The sequence below is a fragment of the Thermobia domestica genome, chromosome 17 (assembly GCF_964235325.1).
Source record: "Thermobia domestica chromosome 17, izTheDome1.hap1.1, whole genome shotgun sequence".
In the NCBI taxonomy this organism is placed as follows: domain Eukaryota; kingdom Metazoa; phylum Arthropoda; class Insecta; order Zygentoma; family Lepismatidae; genus Thermobia; species Thermobia domestica.
In genome coordinates, this window is record NC_137470.1 from 40,001,837 (window position 1) to 40,029,614 (window position 27,778).

The 27,778-nt window shown below is 35.0% G+C and overlaps 1 protein-coding gene across 2 annotated transcripts; it reads left to right on the top strand.

The window, feature by feature from the left end:
- The first annotated feature begins 1,497 nt into the window (after positions 1 to 1,497).
- Positions 1,498 to 27,577, top strand: LOC145674352 (uncharacterized). Of its 2 annotated transcripts, XR_014128901.1 has the most exons (3): positions 1,515 to 2,031; positions 8,941 to 9,103; positions 23,266 to 27,577. XR_014128901.1 is itself a non-coding variant. In XM_081744292.1 (2 exons), the coding sequence occupies exons 1-2, from the start codon at positions 1,670 to 1,672 to the stop codon at positions 24,596 to 24,598; spliced, it is 1,695 nt and encodes a 564-aa protein (XP_081600418.1). In that variant the 5' UTR covers positions 1,498 to 1,669; the 3' UTR covers positions 24,599 to 27,577. The 2 variants fall into 2 exon arrangements, 1 of the variants encoding a protein (XP_081600418.1); XM_081744292.1 differs by lacking the exon at positions 8,941 to 9,103 and having other exon boundaries at positions 1,498 to 2,031.
- Positions 27,578 to 27,778: the final 201 nt, after the last annotated feature.

The window sequence follows — 27,778 nt, forward strand, 5'->3', positions numbered from 1 at the left end:
TTTCTAAGCTTGACTCAACTACTGATATAAAGATAAAACACTTTTACATGTTATAAAAAAATAGGTTGTGTAACTACCAGAAGACACATGGCCACCATTTTGTCAAGATTTGGGCATAAAAAGTATGGTCACAATATTTAAATTCTTATCTTCAAATAAAGTAATTAGTCATACTGTTCTTATAATTTGGAAGATAATGTAAAGAAATGGAAATAAATTCCTTTTCTGGATTTTATAGGCCAGGGAGAAAACCCGGAAATATGCCCATTTTTAAAAATTCTTTCCCACCGAGAATATTCCCACTGCCCATCACTAGACAAGAATCTCCGCTGGTAGTAGACAACGCTAGAAGCAGACGATACAAGCGAGCGATTGTAGCGTTCTGAAAAAAAAAATCCATTGGTTGTATAAGAACTGGTGCCTCTTATAATAATCACTCTACGGAAGAAAACGCACAATTACCTGCCGTCCGAAATAATTCGTTCTCCATATTGGACTCGCAACAATTAACTTTCATTCACTTTCGCTATCTGACTTTTCACTTTCACTATTTGACCAATACAACACTTGTGGCCTATTTAGGCTTCCGCCTGATGCACCACCTTATCACTGATAATAGTATTCAAGAAAGAAAGAAAGGAGTCCGACAGCGGCTGTGATAGTGCGTGCCTCGTAGCTCGTGGTGCTCCAAGAGGAAGGAGTTAAGTGGGCCCAGTGATACATCTACACTACACTTGCACTTTCTGTTACATTTACACGTACATATATTCCCTTCTTTTTTATACTCTTTCTCTTTTCTATTTTCATTTCACACTTTCCAATTTCCTCTACTTTTTTGCCCTGTTCACCTTGGCTTTTCGCCCTCTTTCCCTCTCTTAACTCCTTTCCCGACTTAGACTTTGTCTTTTTCCAGATTTTGAATTTTTTCCCGACTTATGTCTATTCTTCCTGATTGTGTCATGTAGATTATTCTATTTTGTTTTTCAATCATAAATCCTCTGTTTGAGGTACATAATTGACCAATTAGGATTAGTAGCACATATGACTAGAAAGCTGGTGCACCGATCTATTTGACTGTTAATAGTCTTATGAAGAGAAGAGAAGAAAGAAAGAAAACGCAACCGCAGAGGAAGAAGATGACAAGTTAAGTGGGCCCAGTGATACACCTACACTACACTTACACTTTCTGTTCCATTTACACGTACATACATTCCCTTCTTTTTATACTCTTTCTCTTTTCTATTTTCATTTTACACCTCCCTCTTTCCTCTACATTTTGCCCTGTTCACCTTGGCTTTTCGCCCTCTTTCCCTGTCTGAACTCCTTTCCCGACTTTGACTTTTTCCTGATTTTGACTTTTTTCCTGACTTGTGTCCATTCTTCCCGATTGTGTCCAGTATATTATTCTATTTTGTTTTTCTATCATAAATCCTCTGTTTGAGGTACACATTTGACCAATTAGCATTAGTAGCACACTTGCCTAGAGAGCTGGTGCACCTCCCTATTTGACTGATAATAGTCTTATGAAGAGTAGAGGAGAGGAAGAAGGTTGTGAAAATAAAGTTACTTTTCTGGAAGTTCTCGTAAATCATTTCATTACCGCTGGAAAAAAAAAAATATAAGGGAAGTATAAGAACAGTGTTAAATTCTTATAATATTTGAATTCACAATGGCTGGTGAGGCGTCTATTAAGTTGGAATTGATGTGCAAAGAAGAAATTGTGTTTGACTTACCTCAGGAAGATCCACTCGAAGGGAAAGGGTGCACATTAGAACTGATGACTGACAACAAAGAGTTAATATTATCTACAACGGAAGGAGAACAAACAATGGACAAGGGTACATCTATGTATTCTTTGGATGTGAAACTGACCGCTGATATGTTGAAATCAGAATTTGCAGAATCAGAACCTGCATTAGAAAGTAATATAGAAACGCTAAGAAAAATAGTGGTTCAGGAGACTTGCGCGTCGTACTCTAATGACACCCAACAATTAACCACAAAAAATTTAAATTCAGTTCGGCCAAAAAGGTAATGTTCAATTTTCATATACTAATTGGCTCAGATTGATAATACGGTTACATCAGTTCGGAAAATTGTTGGTTAAAAGAAATGCTTCACAAGAAGTATTTAGTTATGGGAGATATCTCGAACGTAAGTTAGTAATCTACAATTCCGAAATGGCGTGGCACACATACACTAGCTGTATACCAAATAATAACAAGGAATCTATTTTTTTTGTCAAGATATAAAGGAATCCCTTTTTTCTCAAGATATAAATTACTACTCATACAAATCTTATGTAGTTTATATTTTGATAAAAAGAAATTGATTCTTTTATTGATTACACATTACTCACTAACATGCACATATTTAAAATATAGGTGCTCAAATATTTTATAGAGACTTTTATAAAATAACAAATCACTAGAATGATATTCATCCTATGCAGATTAGACTATTACGCAGAATGTTGGTAAACGAGGATAGCGCAAAATACTTCATTTAGGATAAACTTACATGTCGTGCGTGTTTAATGTGTACTTGAACGTTCCTAAGTACTTTATAGGTAACATTCTGAAATGCTTACTTTGCCTGCGTATTTGTGTTCCGAAGTACCACAATACATTAGGGATATAATTTCTTAATTATATGGATTCCTTCATTCCCAAATATTTTTCTAGTTCCGTGTCATGATTTGACACATTCAATTTTGACACTCCATTTCGTTTACAGTGGTTACTAGATATCGTAACACGGGGTTACTTTGTAGATCGGTCGTTACTTTGCACAAAAATTGAAAAGAGTTTTATAGTCCTCTGTCGGTACAACCATGAACTGTAAACAGGAAGTTTCAACTAAGCTGTAAGATAGAACATGTAACTGTAATTTGGCTATAATGTTGGGGGTTAGAATCAGTTCTAATTACCGGGAAGATTTGTCGTAGTGGTATGGAAAGCAGTTACTGTAAAAGCAGCCTAAATTTCAAAGAATTTCTGTCAAAGTTAAGTCAGTATCGTAGAATACTAGTGTGTATAATTGGACTTTGATGCAATTGTTGAAATTAAAATGTGAATCGTTTCGTAGGTACTTTCCACAACATACAAAAAAGTATGTTGACATACGTTTCTGTGTAATGTTTTAATTCAGTATTTCAACATTTTACATTCTACACAAAACTGCATGCATTTTAGTAACATTGATATTATAATGATGGTACCGGTATCAGTACTTAATTTGAATTATCGATATTTGTAAAGGAAATTACGTATTTTCTGGTACCGACTCTGGAACCATATTCTAATAGTTTAACATATGTTCCACAAAAGTGCCAACTGACGAAAAGAAAAAAATCATTTTCGTAAACTGATTTGATTTGGTTATTCCCTTTATCCAAGAATATGGTCCGGACACTAATCAGTTCAAGATTTACGGGGTTTGTAACTTTCAGGCTGAAACCTAACGAAAATTGCATTTTTTTTTTTTTTTTTAACGGCAAGTCTGTAATTAGACTCAAAAACAGTGACTTTAATCAGTTCTTACAGGTTTAGTCACTTCCTGGAACTGTTTCTGCGTGAGACACTTGTTTGAACTGTTCGTGCCTTTAGTGTGACGTCTTAGTTCAGAGATTGGTGGTAGTTCATATTTTTCCCACTAAGTGTCTCTGTACAGTCACAGGGTAGTTTGTTAATGTGACGTCAAATGTTCTGTCTGTCTGTTATGTGTGTGCTGTTGCTGGTGGAATGCGGTGGGCGGGTAATTGAATTTTCGTTTCATGGCGACAATCGAGTTAGCAGGTGCGATTTAGAAACCATAACATGAATTTAATACAAAGAATTTGAACTTGTTGTTGTTCAATAAGTTTGTATTAGATTCGGATATTAATTCATATCGCTTTGCAGCACTGTGTGGTTTAATTGAGTTAGAGAAAACCTGTGATGATTGTGGTTGAAGGATGAAGATATTCCCGACGTATGGTAAAAGTGGGCGTTTATTGGTTAGCCTTGTTTGTAATAATAACAAGTTTGCTTGTTTTAATAAATCGACGTCTGTGCAGAAAGTAACATTTTTCAGTAATGTGTAATTGAGTATTGCGCATGTGTTCCTGCTATCTTACTTTTTCGGGAATCAGCAATTATGAGTTCATTATTCATGAGTGTTCATGTATGGCGACACGGCGAGTGCTTTCGTTTTTTAATTGATATTATTTTTATTCTTGATTTACTTTGCTTTTGAGTATTTGGCAAAGTATTTGTTTTGCTGCTGGTTGTTCCGTTATCGTGGTGAAATGTAATTTATTTTTCTTCATCATGCTGCACTGATTTATAATTAGTGATGAGTGTTTTTTTAATTTTTTTCCTTCTTACGTTAGCTTTATGGTAGTGTTTTGACTAAATATTATTTTCTTTGGATGTTTTTATGGTACTTTAGTAGGTGTGGGTGGGGTGGTAGCCCCGTTTAGATATCAATATTGATAGTCACCACTTCACCTGGATTGATTAAGAATGGTGTTTAGTAACTTTTTGGCCCTTGTCTTTATAGTATAATTCTTAACATTGTACATTACTCTGACTCGGACAGTAACTATAAAAAAGATTCAACTGATCCGGTTCCGGGAGCAAACCGGAGCAGTTTAGGAATCATTCCTAAACTGCTCCCGACAGCGGATCAGATAAATCGTTGCAGTCACTGTTTGAACCAAAGTAAAGATTTGCCTAAAAGTATATTGCTAGTGATTCCTATATGTATAAGCGGCAAGCCCAGTCCCCAAAGTCTAGTAATTTCTCAAAAAAAAAAAAAAAATAAATAAATAAAATAAAATAAAATAAAAATTAAAAATGTCTTTTTAAATGAAGCCCGTCTCAAACAACTTTTCTGGATCTGCCACTGTTCATAATTAGTTTTCTAACAAGAAATCCGTTCCAGCTTCTACCTAAATTTAAAACACAGGAGGCTCCAGTGGTAATAATTTCCTATCTAAGCGGTATTTTGTACCGGTGCAAATTAACCCCTAATAGAGGCCTTTACAGTGACTGCTTTCCATACCTCTACTGGAACATACTTTCCCGGTAATTTGAACTGAATTAAACTGCAAACTTACGGTGGCAGTTGAAAATTTCTCTCTACTGATCACGTTTTTACCGAAAGAGTACCGTAAAACTCTTTTCAATTTTTTTGCAAAGTAACCCCGTCTTATAGTACATCAAAGTAGTTTTATCCAAGACATCATAGTTTTGATTAAACGGTAGGTTATATATCATTATTTGGTTTACCTTAAGTGGGGAAGTGTTAAAGAAGATTTTATTTTCTTACTCTCTCTCTCTCTGTCATCACATTAGGAGGATGAAGCTCGATTAGTGTACTAATTTATAACAGCTATTTAATATACACTTATATCTAACATTATGGAGTAGGGTACTATAGATGTGAAAGACCCCAAAATATTAGGAAGAGTAGAGATGGGAAAATTATCAAATAGGGTCGCTATCACTATCGAATCCATAGTTTTCTGGCGCAGTAGATGTTGCTCATTGGTATTTATTTTCTTTAATTTTCATAATAATAGTTATTATTATAATTATGATAAGGAATTGCAAAAGTACCGGAAAAGACATTAAAATCACAAGATTGTTGCACCTCTTCTTTATTCTTATCAGTTTCTTATTTGAAAACTTTTTATATATACATTTTTCCTCAAGCTAGTGCTATTTCGCTTGGCGCATGGTAAAATACAAGCTTGTAGAGTACTATAATATGAATTTTTACCTAATACTACGGAAAAAGTTCGTAATTTGTATCATTTGTTTAACATAACATAAAAAAGGTATCGCAAAAAATATATATTCATAATCATAACATACTGAGTAATAGTGGACAATACATAATGATTCCAGTTCTGTATAAAATTATTTATAATAATCCTTAAAACATTCAACACTCGAAATCGAAACTAGCATCAATAATCACTACAGTTTGGAAACACGTCTGAAATAAATAAAAATTAAAGAATAAAATAAGTCAAATAAAAAAAGTAAGAAATTATTGGTGATTCATATTAGGGACATTGTTTCTGTAAGACCCTCGAAAATTTTAGTCATTTCACTTGTCTTTTAATGGTGTGATTTCAAATTATAACCCGTATTGTGAAAAGCAGAACGCACGCCATTCATAGATCCAAATTCTAAACATGTTACAAATAAAGCGATAGGTATATTTGTATAGCTCTTACCTAGTATAATATTATCCCTTCCTAGATTGTAGAAAATTATAACTAATTATTTCACTCATCGGGTAGCGATAACGTGATTTCAAGTGAAACACCTCCACCTTAGCTCCTCAGAGAGCGTAAGTGAGTGGTCAAAATTTAGAGTAGGTAATAAAGTAGAAGAAATGCATAATTTTAGTTTCTGTTATCTACGGACATAATTGTATGTTTATATTGTATTGTATAGCAACAAATGTGTTTCCCTCAGTTATTACGGATAAAACAATTTCAAGTTATATCCTTTGTGTTGAGAAGTTGAAAAACTATTACCAACCACAAGTTTGATAATATTTCAAGAATATGGATTGGAAATATTTTCCTGACTTATTTTGGATTTGTACCTTTTACTTGCAGCAATTTTACAACCAACTTTGTGGAATAAATAATTTATTTATTTTCATTTTTAGTAGTTAAGTGTAACAAATTAGAAGTTTGTGTTTTCTACAATTTAAAAATTTGCAAGAATATCTTTAGCTGTAAACTACAAAGAAAATTGTATATTTTGTATTGTATTTTATTGTATTTTGTTGTATTGTATTTTTATTTGCAGCAATTGGAGTTTTGATTATGCACTGGGCTTTGAAAGTTCTCCAGAAAGAACGGTCCAATAAATATCGTTGTAGAGCATATTTAGAAAGTTAGGCCCGAGAAACATGGTTGTATATTCAAAAGTTTACTACTCAGGCCCGATGTGATTTATGCTTTGCAAGCCCGAATCCGCCCCGCGGGCTCAGTTTGAGCTCGTGCAGGCCTCTACTTCATCTGTCATTTTATATATTAAGAAGAATGGGTTCTAGATATTATTTCTTTTATTATAATGGTACTTAGTTATGCACCAAGGCAGAGGATGATGACAGCAGTGAATGAACGGTAGAGTGAAAAAAGTGAGAGGAAACAGAAGAATATCGCGAAAACCCACGTACAGGTTTTTATTCTTTAACTACAAAACCCGCTTGACGGAAGCTAAACGAACTAGCAGAGCTTTACCACTCGGCCACCGTGTCTCCAATAAAAATAAAATAGTACCACTTTACAGCTCTCCTACAATACATATTATATACTGATATTAATTTATTTTGTAATTCAGAATTTAACTAAAATATGATATAATTAAGGACATGCTACTCGAAACTATTGGCATAATAGATTTTGTCTCTTTTTTTCCCTCTAACTTCTGCGCCGATGACGGATAATTAATTAAAGTAACTGATTGTAATCTAAATTTTTAGCACTTACGTTGGGAATTGAACTCGGGACAACGTGCACCAATGGCACGCGCTAGCAATTTGAACAATGGCAAAGGCTCTATCCACATGCACAAACTGTCCTATGACGAGAACATGACAAGACTAGTGATGGGTAAATTCTCGGGAATATTCCCGGGAAGATTTCCAAAAATGGGAATTTTCCGGGAATTTATGAACAATCAGAAATAAAAATGCATTCTATTATTATATTGTCATTTTAAAGTTAAATTTGTTTGTATATCACAGTATATTATTACAGTTGTTCCCATAGGATTCTTTAAAATCTATATTCTGAACGATGTTATTTTATTATATTTAGGGATTACGCATAGATGGATATTTATTTACAATATGTTCTAGGAAAGAAAATATGTTTCAAAAATGGTATAGTAAGTCCACATACGTTTCAACCGCTAAACAGTTTAACTTTACATGTAAGTGGATTTTGTAAACTTGACTCTACTAGGTACTCATATTATAAACATATTAAATTTTTAAATGTTGTAACCAAATTAGGTTGGGTAACTTTCAGAAGACACATGTCCCACAATTGTGTCAACATTTGGGCATAAATAGGTATGTTCACAATATTTGTAAGATAAATTCTTATCTTTATAGTTTTCCATGCCACACGAGCTTCCTTCCTGCCCATTTCTCGAAATGTGCTTTAATTCACATGTGAAGCCCGAGTACCTCTTCAAAAATTCTAGCCAGAGACAGGAGACAGACCGACGTCTATTACTAACCGACCGACGTGTATAATTGTATAGGTCTATTGGGTATAATTGTATAGCTCTTACCGAGGATATTATTATCACTTCCTAGATTGTAGAAAATAACTAATTATTTCACTCATCCGGTAGCGATAAGGTGATTTGAAGTGAAACACTTCCACCTGAGTTCCTCAGAGCGCATAAATGAGAGGTCAAAATTTATAGTATGCTTTTTGACAAAATAGAATCTTAATACCTTTATAAATGTGCCCAAGGTCGACTTCTTCTTTTTAGGTTTCGTTAAAAGGGAGGTGGTCATTATGGCTACTAATCGATTTCTAAGTAACGTTAGTTTCAATTTTTGTTAAGGGGCAGCAGCATTTTATCAGATAATGTTCTGGTGGTACATTTGAAAAGAGTATTTTATAATCAACTTTTCGTTCTTCTATATAAAACTCCTTTAGTCTGACATAATCATTATTATTTAAATTCGTTCCCAACGATGTTAAGTAAACTTTCATTGTGGGTTAATGAGATGTACTCATAAAATGCCAGCGAAGCGTTATTTATTTATTTATAAATTCCCCCTGTACAGTCCAGATTAGGAATGTAATCGGAAATACGACATTATTAAGTATATCCCGCCTTTCGTGCAAAATATTTTAGTAGCATAGAAAACTACAGTGTCTAAGCTGAATTTCATTCTGGATTGCAGGTTTGCATTAAGAAACCACGATGATTGCTATGAATCCAAGGTTTTATGAGAGAAAGATATAAACTGGTTTAAGAAAAACTGTTTCCTACAAGGGCAATATATTCGATGATCCAATTGAAATTGCAGGAACGTGAGAGTACAAGGAACCAAGACTAACGAGAAGGTGATGGAGCTAATGGATTATAGTTTACTTGTGTATCGGTTTTTTGATATATTTTGTGTTTCCACGTACATTTCCTTTTCTTTAATTTGTACCTTTTCTCAATTTTTAAAAGTTTTTTCACACTATTTTCGATTGAATTCCACCAAGATATGAGTTTTCTACCATTTTGTCAGTGCTTGTATCTATTGATAGCTTGTATCATACTTCATACTGCCTTTTTGAACAGTTCCGAATTTTTGCAATTGAAGGTGTAAACGCTGAGCTATTCCATATAAAATCAAGAACTTCACGAGTGAAGCCTCAAAAATTAGAGTTAATTTTTATATATCAAGTAATATTACCAGCTGGCGAAAAAAGTGGAAGGCTGAGATTTTTTGGAAGTGAGTTTTGAAATTACAGATTCTCAAAATACTGATAATTTACCAGCAAAATATTCCATGCTTGACATTTGTTCGATTAGGACTTGCAGAGAGCTCAAAGCTCATAGGATACTGGCAAGTAGCAACATAGCACTTGCAACATAGATGTTTTCTATTTTGTATCCAAGTAGTATGAGAATCGTCAATTTAATTTAAATGATATTTTTATTACTTGTTTATGGTAATGAACAATTTGTTAAACAACTAACTTATATTTTAACTGAGTGTGACGTGAAAAGCCACGAAATATCAAAACTGTATGGAAGGTGGCAATAATATCATAATATGAAAGCACATGATTTGGTCTACTTTCCCAGTGTAATCATTAGCACACTTGCGGAATTATTTCCAAACAAGCAAACGGAGTGAATTGAATAGTATATACACAGTCGGGAATGTCCAGAGGAATAGTAACTGTATTCGCATCAATAGTAATTGTATTTAAGCACAGAACTGAACTTCAAAAAACTTAAAACCAGAATCTTAATGAAACGACATAATGATCTTACCTTCCTCCAGAAGCTGTTATGTTTGGTCCTTAAATTTACCATGAAACCATTGCCTTCAGGAATCTTAAAAACACACAAATCTTGAGAGATAAGGTTGGTAACATTATGCGGTACAGCTTCTACACAATATTCATCTTACCTTCTTCTCGCCCCCCCCCACCCGAAAAAAAGAAAAGAAAACCGCAGCGAAATGATAGCTATTTCACAATTAGTTACTAGGTTTGGAAACACACCTGATCGAATCACAGGTACCGTAGTGAGTGATCAAAATTGGCAGAAGGCAGTTTTATAACTTTTACGTTTGCATAGAAAATTTCAATCGAATACTACTGATTCAGGCCTAACCTTCCAGGGCAGAAATGCTACCAACTTGAAATGTGCAAAATATAGCTGCAGAATCAAATATTTAAACATGTACAAATTTTAGCATAAATTCCAAATTGAAAAGTTGAATATAGTATAATTCAAAGATAGAGTAGTCACATTGATTGTTTTATATCTGAGGGATGAAAGCAGAAAAACGATAATGTGGCATTTCGCTATATTTGACACAAAAGCCGTTGCTTGTAGGGAGCGTAAACCCATAGCCGATAGGTTAGTCCGACGTTTGGTCTACCATCCAGTAACATGTTTAGTCATATTTGGTATTTAATCTTCTAGTATAAACATTATAGAAACCATGACCTGTAACAATTTCCATCGTTTCTTTATGTAATTCTCCTTCCCCTTTCCTAATTTTAATAGTCGGAATGTATTATTGCAATTTTTCCTTTTATGGTTAATTTTCACCATGTTATGCATTTTCTTTTGATGATCGCATTAGCTACATTACTAATCGGAATTTTTACAATTATTTCTTAAATATTCACTTATTTCTTTTTAATCCAATTTTTTATTACTTGTCCTAGTCAGCTAACCACTAACATTTAAGAAGGCTGGCGTTCTAAGAAATAGTAGCTTCTCATCCAGGTGAATTGTTTCAGTGTATGTCTTATAGCTGGACACCGAACATGACACGCCAGGATATTTCTCCAATTGGAGCAAGAAAGCATGCATATTTCGGCATTACTTAGAGAAGCACTAGATAGATAAAATAAATTACATTCACGTTGAGTTCTAAGAGATGAAAATTATTGCAAACAAAATGAATATAATAATGTGCATCATGCTGAGACAGAGGAAAATGGACAGAACAACAAAATTTTAACTCTTAAGCATGGACAGTCTGCCCATCTTTCTGTTTGGGTTTTTCTCTTCCCTTATGGAATAAATCGCTTTTAGTATCAATAGCGAATATAATTTACAATGCTTAATTCGTTGAAAAACAAACTGTAGGCGAATCGAACGGAGAATATTTAGAATGAGTCTCACATGCTATCCAAGTAGGGGCACAATCTAATGCGTATGTTCAAAACAGCCATATAAATGCACCTGCCATATAGTTGCCGCCGGTTCCATCTAATTTTTTAATTTTATTTACGGTTTTTAGATGTCTATGGCTAAACGTGTGGCTCCAGAAAAAAAAACCTTGGATCTGTAGATCAAGGTCAGGCAAAAGTTAATCCACAATCTTCAGAACTTACTGTTGCGTCTACATATATGTAGGATTAAACGAAGATTTGCATTGAGAAAAGCTAAAATATCCAAGATAGAAGCACTTCAAATTTGGTATTGGCTCACAATGTTGCGTAGAACATGGACAGAAAAAATAAATAAACAAGGACTAAGGGACGCTAGTGAAGGACAACAGATTATGAAAATAATACGAAAAAAAAGAAAAATCATGCTTGGCCATCTTATTCCGCACTCCGATTGTAACACCATGCTGATAGCGGGAAATGCAATAGGAATACCAGGAAAACGGAGACCTGTGGCCGTGAAATCGTGTTTTTCGTCGTTGTTAGAATCTTGTAAATATAATTGTAACGTTCATATTGATTTTCACCTTTTCCCCAAAAGTTTACACATCCCTCTCTCTTCCTGTCACTATTTTATTCCGTTTATCCGAGCTTTGCTACGGCAAATCAATATTTCTTCCGTACCTACGTTTTGTCATAAACCGAAGCTGGGGAGAACGGTAGACAAAGCGTAGATATCGTAAAAATGGAAGAGTGAGCAAGTGATGAAATTAAGCTTAGATATTAAAAAACTAAAATTATCTTCCAGCACAAATCACAAAACCTGGTTAAACTGTATAGAAAATATAATAATACTAAATGTAATTCATACAAATTAAAAGAACATCAAAAGGTTAGAAATGAACAAGTAGCTTTTACTGTATATGTTTACGGCCGTTTCGACATCTTTATTTTCACCTTTATCTTTTTTTTCCTTTTAATATAGGTGGCTGTGTCGCACAATTGATAAATTAAGATTTCACTTACTCACAATAATCTTCTACCGGTCAACTCCTTCAGGGGCGTTGCAGTTATAATGATCTCAGACGTTCCACGTCTGATAATCCCATGGGCCCTCCGGAGTCCTCTGCTGATAGTAATAAGCGATTGTCCAAGCCGGCACAATTATTCCGTCCTTTTGAATGATTTGGAGCCAAAGTTTGTTACACAAAACTGAAATTACAAACGAATGTTAAGGTGCTAACACATTTCTACTAGTCACTTCACTGCTGATTTCTGCACAATATTAGAAAAAATATTTTACACGAAGGTGTATGCAAATATCGTACAATCGCTGATGATAAACTAAAAAAAAATGGCTCTCGCGTATGCAAACGGCGATTTAGCTTGCGAAGCTGAATCCGTGAAGTGGAGCACTCGTAAGAGTATAACGTGTGTTTACTTTAGAACAATGCACCCCACTCGCCTTCCTGGGTGCCTTTCCGAGCGACGACTAGGCGTTCGTGCAAAGCATTTAATGTTCTTTTAGCAAACCAAAGCTTGTATATGGTCAGCCGGGAAAATCCCGATTTTCACTCCTAGCATCTGGAACGGAATTATCGTCCTATTGTCTTTTAATTATACCAGTGCGTAGCTGCAAGGTGATTGTCCCGAAATTCAGATACAAGGAAACAGTCACCGGAAACGCAGCACTCACGTGATCAGTGTCCCTGTTTCTTGAGCATGTATGACCGTAAGACCGGAGCTGGGCTTACTAACACAAGTGTACAAAATACCAAACTCATGAAAAATGTTTCAAGATTGCTCCTCCAAATACGAGGCTTGGTTAATAAAGTTTAAACTTAACATTGCCCTATTTCTTTTAAATTCCAACGAATGAGCCTCATGTGATAGCCGAAACGTTATCTTTATGGTGTTATGCTATGTATAGTACTAAATTTTTGTACGAAACAATTTACATCTTGATTTAGTTGTGCATTTTTGCACAGTAAATAAAACGGACAAACCAAAATTTCCTAGGTTGATTCAGTGGTCAGATGGTTAACGCGTTGCTGTCTGGAATAAATGGTCGTTGGTTCAAGCCACGGAAGTTGAAACATTTTCATTCTAAATATGTCTTTGTATGTTCACATATATTATTAATATTTCTTTTCTTGCTCTTCACATATGTTATCTTAGACCATGTGTTCATGGATTAAGTAGTTTAAACCAGGTTTCGTTATATATACTTATAGTTTCCTATCTTTACTTCAAAATGGATTTCTATATGTTCACATTTGGTAATATTTATTTAATAAGTTAACAAGTTAATAATTATTTAACAAGTAAGGATATATTAGCAGAAAATATAGAACGATACCAAAGCACATTTTTTTTTGACACAGCAATGCATTATTTTTTTCTTTATTCCGAAAGTTACTGCCAGTGTGTGCTATGCAGCCAAACCTTCTACTCACTGTTAGTGCGGTGGCATAAGTTTTCTGCACGTACACGCATTGTCAAATCAGTTTTCCTCTTCAAAAATGACCTATGGATTATTATTCTGATAAAATATAGAAAGTATCAGTGTTAAAACTGTAATCGTTTTATTTAGACACGTACACATTTTCACACTATTTTAGAACAGGCATTTCAAACCTGGTGTCGAATCTGGCGTAATATCACGGCTATTTTTTTTTAACTGTATACATATCAAATATGGAAGTAGTTCAAATTCACTATTATATCAAATTTCATTACTTATTTTTTTAGAGGCAGAGTGCTAAAAATCTATCACGTTGCAGTTTCTTCTAATCGATTCTGCATTCAAATAGTATGTTTATTTTTTCCTTTGAAATTGAATTCAAACTGGACGTGGTTAAAATTATCCGTCTCCGGTTTCAACATTTATCGCTATGAAACGAAAATGGTAACAGCAGCTGTTGTTTTGTAAGTGATTAGTAATCCTGTTATCTGATTTTCATACAGAAAAACTGTATAAGCTGGCGAGCAGCTCTTCTGCGATCGGGTCAGCGTCCGAACAATGCGTTCTGTCTTTTTCCTTAACTTTCTATTCCAATTAGAAGTGCTTCAAATTAACAAGTTTTTTCAACATTTATCTTTATAGAAGTGAAAGATTAACGGATAACTATATAGTAATAGATATTTGAGATAGATCCAGCGTCCAAGGAACAGATTCTTTCTTCGATCTTGTTAATATATGGGGAAAAATTGTTACAGATGTACTACCTCATGTTTGAATATTGAATTTGCATATTTTGGAAGTCGACTGTGAAGCGATATTCACGTGTTATTTAGGTATTGTATAAAAGTATTGTATAAAGTATCAACCCCACCAGGTTGATACTTTTAGCCATGCATAAAAAAGTTGTATCTATGTAACAGGTTTTTCGCGGATGTTATGTGAATGGTTAATAAAAAATGTGGCGCCATGACTGCCGTGAATTTTTACTGCCATCAATTTTAACCTTTATCCTGATTTGAAATATTATTTTAGTACTAGGCAATGCTGTTATTTGTTCTTTTTCTAGCGAATGATGTATGTTTTAACCACTACAAGATTTTACCGTTCCGACAATACGTTGGTTATTTCACATATTCCGCTAACACCGCATCATTTGTTCATAAACGCAGATATTTTACGAATTATGTAACTTTTTGGACTTATTCATTATAGTTACCTTAGTGTAAACACAATGTTCGGCCGGTATTGTGTATGTTGGTGATTCTACCTACCTACCTGCACAATTGTGTAGGTCAGGGCTGAAAGGGTTACAGATTGTTATTAAAAACCAGGAAAAAGACGTTAAATTTTGAATAACTTAATTAGCATGAGATGAACGAAAAGAAATTTTACGTGCTATATATTTAGTTTACATTTACAATAAGAAGACATCACATTTTTACACAAATAATGAAATCGATATGTCTACGATAGGCAGGTCACGTCACTTGCGTCACTATGCTTGTGAACTGTAAAACTTTTGTGACATTTTGGTGTGTCAAAAACAGAAAGATAATATTATAGGATACGATACTCTAAGAGTGGGTATAATGATCCAAGTTCGCAAGGTTTAGTGTAGGATGATACCCAGTCGAGAAGTTAAATTTATGAGGTGTGGGACTTCGGGTTTCGTTAATCACTGGGTGAACGAGTTTCGTTTATTCTTGAATGTATACTAAAATTTAGAGTGAAATATATCTTTTACCTTTTAAGCTATTGCTGTTAAAATTACACATTGAAAATTATTATGAAAACTTCAAATGAAGGTCACGTTTTTTGCAATTGAGTTACTCTTTCGGCCATCATTGACAATTTCGCGAACGTATGTTCAGTATGTTGTACTTTCTTGTAACCAGCGAAACAAACACCTGATCACGAGGGTTCTACCTCTGTAACAAAGTGTGCAGAAAACCAGTGCTTAACTTCAACTTTGAAACTTCTCGGATAGTACAGTAAATACAACCGGGACCAAGCCTTTACTTATTGTCCCTGGTTCAGGATTTGTGCAGGAACTTGATCTTAACTCGTACTTTAATGAGATGTGGACTAGTTTCAAGACGCATTTGTGCGAAGAAAACCTATTTTGACTGAAATAGTATAAATAAAATGTATACTTTCTTCGAAATGCGATGGTAAAGTCGGGAAAAGATTTTCTTGAAAATTTATTTCAAATGTTAATTATTATTATTATTATGTAGTTTTTACGTTGTAAGTGTTTATAAATGTCCAGTGTTCGTTACAACATTAGTCATATAGTATTACGTAATTCTATTCCTCCAAGTGTGTGTTTAAAGAAGGTATGTTTATGTATGATGCCTTTAAAGGTATGTAGATATACTTAGTGAAGAATGTCCGTAAGTGTTCTTCCTTGAGTATTGTATTGTAGTAACGCGGGAATGAAACAGGATGTAAATTTGTGTATTATGAAATCTGCGCAAAATTGTCCGTTTTCATCTCCTAAGTCGTAGATAACTTGCTCACTGGTATAGAGTAAAGATTTTTTCATGACATGAGTAAAGATTTTTCACCTTCCAAGCATAATCCACTCATCAGATACTCTGCTTTTAGTGTAGCATTTATAGATTTTCTCTTTCTCGTAGGATCTTCATTCTGGAGACAGTAACGTAAAAAAGATAACAAGTTTTCCAAATGACATACATCATACATGTCTGGCTAATTGCAGACATGTAAAATTTAATTTCAATCGATTCAGCCATTTCTGTAGTTAGTATCAGATTAGGTTGATGTCAAATTTTTTTACTAAGGTATAATAACAGATTGTTCGTCTTCTCGCTCTTGAATGCTGTAATTCCGAAAACACTGCTGCACGTGACACTTTTTTAAAAGTGAAAAAGCTATTGTGCCAACTGTCCTTTCTCTAACAGGAGAGACCACTTAGATTATGAGTGTTGACATACAAATTTAATCCCCATTTGAATTAACGTAACGTAATAAAATGCCACTTAAATGTAGACGCTCAACATATTCAATTATTTATTTCAAATAGTTCAGCTGCCTGTATTTTATAATGTGATACATATTTCTTCAATATTTTGGTATTCATAGTGTAGCATTTATCTTCGCACGCCCTTTTTATTGTAACGTATAAAACAATAATGACTAAATTGTTTCACGATGCTAATAACACTCGAGGGGTATTATTTGCAAAAGCCGTGTAATAGCAGGATTCCAAACCCAGTATATATTTCGATTTCTGCGAATGACATTACACCGGGTTATGATAAATTTAAATTCTATGTTTAGAGCACAAACATAAAAGCTCTAGTAATAATCTAAGAGTAACGAAGGTTTTAATGGTTTTCCACATTACGTTAACGTGGAATTCTGGAATCGTTATATCATTGTTTCAAGTAAGTAGATTAAAATAACAAGAAATTGAAAAATCTATGCTCAGGGTGTCTAGCAGTCGGGAAAGTCGGGAATTTGTCTTAAATTTAAAAAATGGTCAGGAATTCGGGCATTTGTCTGGAATTTGCGAAAAAAAGTCGGGAAAAATGGAATTAAATTCCACATGTTGGAAATGATGCTGACGTTTGTCGGAGCGACTCCGATAAACCTCGCGTAAAGTGTCATATAGCATCGTGTACGGATTGTGTCCATACTTTCAACGTGAACTTAAATCCGTATTAGAAGAGTGCGAACATTATGTCATTGGATTTGATGAAAGTTTAAATAGTGTTGCGCAAAGAACTCAAATGGATGTAAGTGTACGCTTCTTGGACGATAACACGAACAGAGTCAGAACACGGTATTTGAATTCTGTTTTTATGGATCATAGTACAGCTACAGACCTACTACAAGGTTTGCAGAATGTATTGCAATCGCTTGATCCATTTAAGCTTTTGCAAGTTTCAATGGATGGGCCAAATGTAAATTGGGCTCTTTTACGGCTAATGAAAGAGGAACGTTGTGCCTGCCTTGGTAGAGACGCTCCACAGCTTCTTGAACTTGGCTCGTGTGGTCTTCACGTTGTTCACGGTGGTTTTAAGACTGGCATACAAAAAACTGGATGGGATTTGATTTCTTTTCTTAGAGCCTTGTATAACTTGTACGAAATGGTAGCAGCAAGGCGTGCCCAGCATTCTGAAATTACAGCCTCGTCATTGTTTCCACTTCCATTTTGCCATATTCTTTGGGTAGAAAATGCGAAGGTAGCCAAACGAAGCCAAGAAATATTACCGCATGTGAGAAAGTATGTTGAAACGGTTAAGAGAACAGACGAAGAACCCAACTGTAACAGTTTCAGAATAGTAGCTAGAAATTTGAACGACAAGTTGCTCTATGCAAAATTAGCGTTTTCTCAATCTCTTGCTGTGGACTGTGAGCCTTTCCTGACTGAATATCAGTTAGACACTCCTATGCAGGGACGTAGTGTCCATTAAGGCTATAAGGCTTAGCCTATCCATTTATTTATACATCAGCCTCAAATGTTGCTTTTGGATATTGATACAATTAATTTTATTAAAATGGATTTATTTTATAATACGCTGTTTAAACATGAAGCGAGTTGAAGCTTCTGCAAGAACGCATTGAAGGCTATCGGCGGCTAGCCTTACGCTTCTCTCATGGAATGAGGAGAATGGGGCGGTGACAGTTACTTTCTCGCCACCCTCAGCAGACGAAAACTTCTTCAGCTATACACAAATTCATGATGCAACGAAAGTGGACAAATGTTGACGAAAGGCTAGCCTTTCGGGTGTTCTGCGAAACAAAAGCAACAGGATGCGGTTTTGTAAGAAAGTATAGAACAGAGACTATGAAAAATTTAGAAGCTCACATTCAGTAACGAGTTTTGACCAAGATAAAAAAAAAGAGAGAGAGAGAGACAGAGAGAATAAAAATGTTGTTATTATGAAGAGTATTAATTCATCAGGGACCTTATTGCGTACTGGTTTGCGTTATCACAGCGTAAAATTTACATTTTAGTTTTCGATAATTGACATAGCAGTTGTGTTGTATTTTTTGCGTTGCGTTGCTGTCCGCAAGTTTTTCGAAGATCGATACTGAAGAAGACCTCAGATGATTTATAGTTTCTTTTTTTCCATACTTTCAATTTAAAAATAGCTTTCTCTGAAAAAAATCATCAATTGACTGTGAGCTACTGCTCCATTGTTTTCCATTAGTATGCTGATATGTGTTGTTGTGGGTGAAGTGCTTAAGTTTGTCTTTGATTTGGGGAAGTTACACTTAAGATCGTCCTATAGCTATCCGTTTTTATTTGTTTCTTTGAAACAGTAATACAGTGTATGTGTGATATGCGAGTATTGCATATGTAAGGAAACCGTACGTGTAAGGGAAATATAAAGCAGAACCACTTTTATTCTTTTTCTTGCATTGTATGAAAAATATATTGCATGAATTAGCATTTTTCTATCGAGTATTACAGCGTAGTCAGAACACTAAGACGTGATCGTTTAAATAAGGTCGGGATCGTTTTTTTTTTTGGGGGGGGGTAACTTAAATTCACTTTACACTCATATATACATACAACAAAAATTGCAAGTTTCGAGGGATTGGGCCCCTCCTAGCCACCCTTTAATTTCAGCCTACCCATTTCAAAACTTCACGCTGCGTTACTGCTCCTATGACTCCATTTTTGCACGGTAGCCTTACTCAGTTATTGAAAGTATTGATGTCTCGCTTCGTTAAAAAAAGAAATAATGCACAGGAAGAGTATCAATGCTATTGATGTTATGGAGAAAAGTGAAAACTTATATATTAATTTAATTCGTATCAAGGAAATGGACCTTGGGTATGCAACTAGGTCAACACTGAGGAGATGTACAGAAGTTAGTGAAAAGGAAATGTGTTTCCGAAAGCAAGTATGTGAATGTTATCAACATTTAGTGTCCAAGCTGCAGGAGAAGTCTCCGCTAAAATATTCCCTTACAAAAACGCTGACGTTTCTTAATCCCTTAACCGTTGGTCATTCACAGGAAGAAGCTGTTAAACAAATGAGAGCAACGTTCGAAATTTTAGTGCAGAGTAATATTGTCTCAGCGTCTGATGCAGAAAAGGCAGACAGATAATACAATGCTTTAGTAGATCAGACACATGTGTGGGAGAAATTGGAGTCGTACAAAAGAAATGAACACAGACTTGATGACTTCTGGATGAATGTGTTACCATCAAATGATGTATATCTGTGCAAAATAGTAAAGATATGCCTAATTCTTTCCCACGGTAAAGCAGCATTAGAAAGGGTTTTTTCGGTAAACAAGGAAATAGTAGTTGAAAATTTGGCAGAGGATTCTTTAGCGGCACAGCGTGTAGTGTATGATGCTGTCAATGAGGCTGGTGGCATACAAGCCCTTCCAATCTCAAAGCAGATGATTCTATCAATGAGAAACGCAATGAGAAAGGCATGTAATTTTACGAAAACATTTTTTTTAGTATGAGTCGGGAAAAATTTGGAAATGGTCGGGAAAAGTCTGGAAAAAGTCGGAAAATTGCTGAGAGAAATTTGCTAGACACCATGTGTGCTTCTCGAAAGTATTTATTTAATAAGAATGTATCAGATGTAACTACGTAGCTACATATCAATGTACGCAAAATTTTACTATCTCGAGGTATCAGACTATATAAAATCGCAACTTGAAATTGGTATACATAAGGAAATCACTTCTTTTGCAAAATTTTAAAAGTTGTTATATCTTCCCTTTGTTTCTTTGTAATCATAGTGACAGTTTTCTGTAGCTGAATTGCAACAAGTTCTTCGGATTTTTAAATTTTCTGCCACAAAAAGTAATGATATATAATTAATGTTAGTGACAACGGGTCTGTATTTTCACTTATAATAATGAAATATTTATTCCACATAGCACAAAATAAGTATTTTTGTATGTACCAGGTTAACTCGGATATCGTATATGTCGTGACGGACTTAAGACTTTGACCAGGTAATGGCCACTGCTTTGAAACAAATGCAACTTACGAGAATTAAGCCTTTCATATCTGTAGTTTGCTGTGCAGAAAAATTATACTTCTGGGTCATGATCGCAATGGTTCATGGTGAGTGGTGGATCGTAGTGTGTCACGGTGGTGGTGGTGGGTCGCAGTGGGTTATATGCTGTTGACCCACGGCCAACTGACCCACCGGTTCAACAAAAAACTCCAACTGTGGCACTTTCCGGAATATCCGTACAGATTTTGGAAAAGTTCCAAACGATATGTAATGGTTACATTTTATGTTAAGGTATTACTAATCTGCAGTTTCATTTTTGAATGCAATTACGATTCGCCGTGACTTTTTCTACATATTTTTTCGTCACAAAATGTTAATGACCAATAGAAAATACTTTTTCGATTCGGATTGGTTTGGGTTAACAGCTTGAAAATGAAATCCTTTAATGTCCAAAGATTATGCCTGTTAGGTTAAAGGAGAGTATGATTAAAGCAAGTGAATTATGATGGACGAATTGGTGGATAATATAAATATAATAAATTATAATACAGATAAGAATTTTCGTACGAGGACACATTGTATTAAAGCCTGTAAAATCGCCCGTAGCGTTACCCAGAAGTTACAAAATAGTCGGGATTGGAGAGAAGTGTTAGGACCATCAGGACATACCCTCTCCATACGTCCCTACAATTAGCTAAATGTTATAAAGGGAAGTTTCGAGACAAATTTCGTGTAGAATGTAGGGATTCTGAATTCACAAGAAAATTTATTTTAAGTAATGATTATGCCGGCTAAGCTACAGAAGGCGTCGATGCTGAGTTTGAAAGAAAGTCAAAGAAATGGAACACGGAGAAAACCTATACACACGGTGTTTTTTCAGCACAATACTCACAAACGGTAGTTGTGTGAAACAGGTTGAACCATTAAATTTACAACACTTCAGTAATAATAATAATAATAATAATAATAATAATAATAATAATAATAATAATGGTATAGAAAGTTTTAAGTTGGCCTAAAATTTGACAAAACTTACTTAAACATAGGGGTTTCGGAGAAGAGGTTCCGTACCTTCCTGAGACATTTCTGCAGCTACTCAAATTTAATGGAAAGCTTTCTGCTAAAATTTCCTGTAGAATATATTGTATTGTAAGTTTTCAGGAAAATATCTGTAATAAAAACAACTGAATATCATTGAATATTAAGAGTTATAATAAACTAACATGTGGAGTTTGCAGATGAAATTATATAAGCTTTGCTAAATATATATATATATATATATATATATATATATATATATATATATATATATATATATTCACATACCATAATTCAATGAGCTCTGAAATACAAAGTAAGAAAATAATATATAAAATTCAGTCTAGAGGGCAATTGTTACCTAAAGAGTGGCATATACCTTTTCGAGAATCGAGATGAGACGAACATTGTTTACGATACTTTTCGTCTCGTATCGATTCTCATCTCTAAAGCGTTCGATATTGTGGGTTAGCCTTGTCCCATCTCGAATTAAAATGTTAAGCCTCATCCCGATTTGGTTCGGTTTGTTTTAGAATCGAGATGAGAAAGTCCCCTTTTAATAGGCAATATTACGCAAAAGCGATTTTTTTGCCTAATATCACGTTTCTGCTTGTAATGGTATGATCTGTGCGATAATAAGTTTTCATTGTTTAAATTTTTCACGAGATAATTATTATCATTACTAGTATTATTCCTGAAAATTTGATAGTTCAAGTATTGAAACAAACGAATATTCAAATATTTGAATGTAATAAAACGTCTGTCATTGCCGATCAATCGCAATCAATGTTCCTAAAGTAGAGAAAACAAGTTGCTCGACGTGTATTTAGTGGAAGAACCTCCAGATTACTGATCAAGCGTCTGGACCACTCAACCACGATCACTACGCTGCAAACGATTCATCTTTAGTCTGGTTACGTTAAGTTTCTCCGCCTCAGCTTGGAAAGTTGTATGTTACTTTTTCTACGTTTCAAAACGACTTTCGTGTTCCACTTATGATGATATAAGTGGATAATCTTCGGTAGAGTTTATATTAAGTTGAGTTGTTCTTAAACGTTTGGTTCACAAGTTTGTTTTTTCTCCACACGAAACTACTGATATGACAGATTTAATTCTCATACTCTCTATTTGTTTCAAAGGAGTCGCCATTACATGGTCAATGACTTATGACCGCCGCGATACAAGTGATTGTTCAATTTTATATAGAGAAAAAAACTACAGCCTCTTATTTTGAAAGTAGAAAAATATGGAGACTTCTCAGTGGTACTACATTTCATATTTTTACATATTTCATGTAATAAAACAAATTGAGCGTAATTTTATCATGAAATATAGCCAATTATGGTATTTTTTGTTGCTACTTAATCATTATGTCCAATGACATTTCGTTGTTTGTTGAATATGTTACAGGCCCCATAACGTATTTGATTCCCAAGGAGAAGATAATACGTTTATTATATTAAAGGAAGCCATTTCTCATTCAGATGTGGAATCCCATACTTCGTTGCAGTTTGGCAGGAGATTTCATCGATCAAGTGTGTCAAGACATATGCTGACACAGGAAAGTGAAAAGCGTCATACTTACGAAATCAGAGATAAACGCTTTAGTCAAAGTTCAACTTTGTCAAGCGTTAAGTTACTGCATACAGGTGAGAAGTCCCACATCTGCGGAGTATGTGGAAAGGAATTTAGTGCATGTTCAAGTTTGTCTAAGCACATGTTAATCCACACTGGAGAAAAACATCACACTTGCGAAGAGTGTGGCAATGCATTTAATCGACGTTCAAGTTTGGTTAATCACATGTTAATACACACAGGAGAAAAAAAGCACACTTGCAATGAGTGTGGTAACGCATTCAATCGACGTTCAAATTTGACTAAACACATGTTAATCCACACAGGAGAAAAGCATCACACATGCCAAGAGTGTAGTAAGGCATTTAAACTACGTTCACATTTGACCACACACATGTTAATCCACAGAGGAGGAAAACCTCATATGTGCCAAGAGTGTGGTAAGTCATTCAAGCGACGTCCACATTTGGCTACACACATGATAATCCACACAGGAGAAAAAAAGCACACTTGCCATGAGTGTGGCAAGTCATTTAATCAACGATCAAATTTGGGTACACACATGTTAATCCACACAGGAAAAATGCATTACACTTGCCAAGAGTGTGGTAAGTCATTTAAACGACGTTCAGATTTGGTCACACACATGTCAATCCACACAGGAGAAGCAAATCACACGTGCCAAGAGTGTGGTAAGGGATTCAATCAACGTTACAGTTTAAGTATACACAAGTTAACCCACACAGAGGAAAAAAGTTACACGTGCGAAGAGTGTGGTAAGGCATTTAATCAACGTTCACATTTGGCTACACACATGACAATCCACACAGGAGAAAAACATCACACTTGCGATGAGTGTGGTAAGGCATTCAATCAACGTTCAAATTTGACTAAACACATGTTAATCCACACAGGAGAAAAAAATCACACTTGCCAAGAGTGTGGTAAGGCATTTAATCAACGTTCATATTTGGCTACACACATGAAAATCCACACAGGAGAAAAACATCACTCGTGCAAAGAGTGTGGTAAGTCATTCAAACTACGTTTATATTTGTCTAGACACATGTTAATCCACACAGGAGAAAAGCACCACATATGCCAAGAGTGTGGTAAGTCATTTAAGCGACGTCCACATTTGGCTAGACACATGTTAATCCACACATGAGAAAAAAAAATCATACTTGCCAAGAGAGTGGTGAGTCATTTAATCGACGTTGAATTTTGGTTAATCACATGTTAATCCGCACAGCAGAAAAAAAATATACTTGCCAAGAGTGTGGTAAGTCATCTAATCGACGTTCAGATTTGGTTACACACATGTCAATCCACACAGGAGAAACACATCACACGTGAAAAGAGTGTGGTTAGGGATTCAATCGACGTTACAGTTTAACTACACACAAGTTAATCCACACAGGGGAAAAAGTCACACGTCCGAAGAGTGTGGTAAGGCATTTAATCAACGTTCACGTTTGGCTATACACATGACAATCCACACAGGAGAAAAGCATCACACGTGCGAAGAGTGTAGTAAGGCATTCAATCAATGTTCAAATTTGACTAAACACATGTTAAACCACACAGGAGAAGAAAATCATACTTGCCAGTAGTGTGGTAGGGCATTTAATCAACGTTCACATTTGGCTACACACGTGATAATCCACACAAGAGAAAAACATCACTCGTGCGAAGAGTGTGGTAAGTCATTCAATCTACGTTCAAATTTGACTAGACACATGTTAATCCACACAGGAGAAAAGCATCACATATGCCAAGAGAGTGGTCGTCATTTAATCGACGTTCGGATTTGGTTGCACACATGTTAATCCACGCAGGAAAAAATCTCACACTTGCCAAGGCACTGAAATGGAATTTGTTCAATGTTCATACGTTTTGACCCACAGGATGAAAACGTCATACGTGAAAAAATGTGGAAAAGACAAAACTCTACGCTCAAACTTTGAAGACATTTGAATAACAGTGAAAAACCACAGAAATGCAAAGAGCGTAGATGGCATTTACTCAAAGTTCACATGCAGCAAATCATGTTAATTCAACAGGGCAATAACCACACGTACGGAGTGTGTAGAAAAACATTTACAGGCAGTTCACCTTTGGCAAATGGCAATATTAAAACATTTCAATAACCAAACATGCAAATGGTGTTGAATAGGATTTAGTTTGGAATCAGCTTTGGCAAGTCATGTAACTATACATAGGATATAGAAAAAGATTTGAAGCACTTACTCAGAAGATTGTATGTTAAGTTCCCGATAAATTGCCTACAAAAGAGGTTTACAATAATATTAAAGGAAAGTATTAAGTCCTTCAAATGTCATACCTCCCCTTCGTAACGGAATGTGTTTTGGAAGACGTTTTAAGTTCGTAATTTGGGGAAATATTACGCCAAATTGATGCCACATCTCATCTACGAGCTGCGCTTCTGCCTTGCCGTGATAGGGATTGTAGCATAGTGAAAAAGTGGCTGACGGAGAGGAAGATTCGAATGACGATGCTTCAAGTAAATTTTTATCTGTAAATATCTCTAAATATACCCCTTCTTGAGTCTTCATATATTTAATGGCGTTAGAAGTAACAAGTTGAAGCGGCATCGATAGTGAGGGGCAACTTCCTCATCAGCTACATGCGTAGATCCAGCGGAACAAACATGTTCCATGTCTATTCCAACACTAGGGCCTTCTGGACCATCTGCGATTTGCCTGCATCTTGCTGGCCGATACATGGTAGCGCAGGTCCGTTTTGACCGCATATATTTATATTTCCCAAGACATTTTTTCATGCTCGTTGAACATGATATCACTCCAGTTGTAACGTCTTCGATTTTAAAGCGACTTTAATGGCATTAGTGTTAATGACTTTAAGGGAATTTATGGTGTATGTTCGAAAAGAGTTTGTGTACCAAAACTTCGTTACACAGTATCTTCTACTCTTTTTCGTTCACTGTCGTTCCTGAAGCGCGGGATGATGTAAAGTGAATGTGCATAGCTATGTTTCGTATTCCTTAACTATTCTTGTTGTTAAATCAGGTTTCAAATTTTTTTCAAAAACCTTCTGCTTACTTTGTACGTATCTAATATTGTAAGAAAACATCACACCTGTTGAAACGAAACAGCATACAAAATTTTAGTCCATTTATTAATATAACTGTATATTAACACATTTCTATAAGGTTTAAAGCGCGATCCTGTAAAATCTAGCAATAACGAGCTAGCAGCTTCTAATTCTACTGCCTCATTTTATTCGCGTTCAAGCTTGACAAGACAAATTTTAATATACATAAATGGAAAACTTCACACATACGACGAGTTTAGGAAAGGATTTTTTTGTATGTTCAAGTTTGGCAGGACGTTTTAATACACAGATGAAAATCTCACACACATTAATACACACAGTTGAAAAGAAGATTTATATGGAGCTCACATTTTGCAATGCATATGTTAAAACACGACGGAGAAAACATTAAATACTAAAGCGTTCTAAATGTGTAGAAACGACTTAATTACAATTTATATTTCGCAAAATATACATTAATACATATGGGGAGGAACTGCTCGTCTCAAGACTTGGGGAAACATGCTATCTCATACAGGTAAAAGATGGGTATGCATAATTGTGAAAACCATTTATATGAAGTCCATATTATGTTAGTGAAAAGATATTGCAAGATATGTTAAACGATTTACTGAAAAATAAAGTTTCTACATAAAATGGTATAGTCAAGTTACACACGTGATAAAATATACAAATGCGAAACATCTTAGTTGTGAAATGTTTGCGGTAAAATTCGTTAAATATGACGTTCCTTAACCTTCATCCGCTCACGTACTGCCAATTCGCGTTTCCGGTGGCGACGACGTCAATTCGGCCTCATCGATTAATCACATATTTCAGCATTGTACATGATGCAAAGTGTATATGTTGGAGCATTAAGATTTAGTAAATTAAGACAAATCATTGTTGACCAAAAGTATACTTTTAATTTAATTTAAATTAGAACACAGCTAAATATGAGTAAACACACTGAAGAAAACACAGAAGAACAGAATCTAACCTAATCAACATTCATGTCACTGAGCTAGCTGTGATATTGTTGATATTTGTTGCAGGGGACAGTAATCATTGAGTGGTTTTTGCACATTCTTTTCCACAATATGTAGATGCCAGGCGGGTTCAAAGTTAATCAACCTCCACGTACTGCCCTCTTTCTGAGATTGCTGGCATGTATTAGTAGTTGTTGACTGCCTTCTGAACAGGTTTTTTCAACAATCATTATATTCAAAGCGAGTTCTGTTTTGTTTTGACCAGGAGATGTAGCAGATATCTC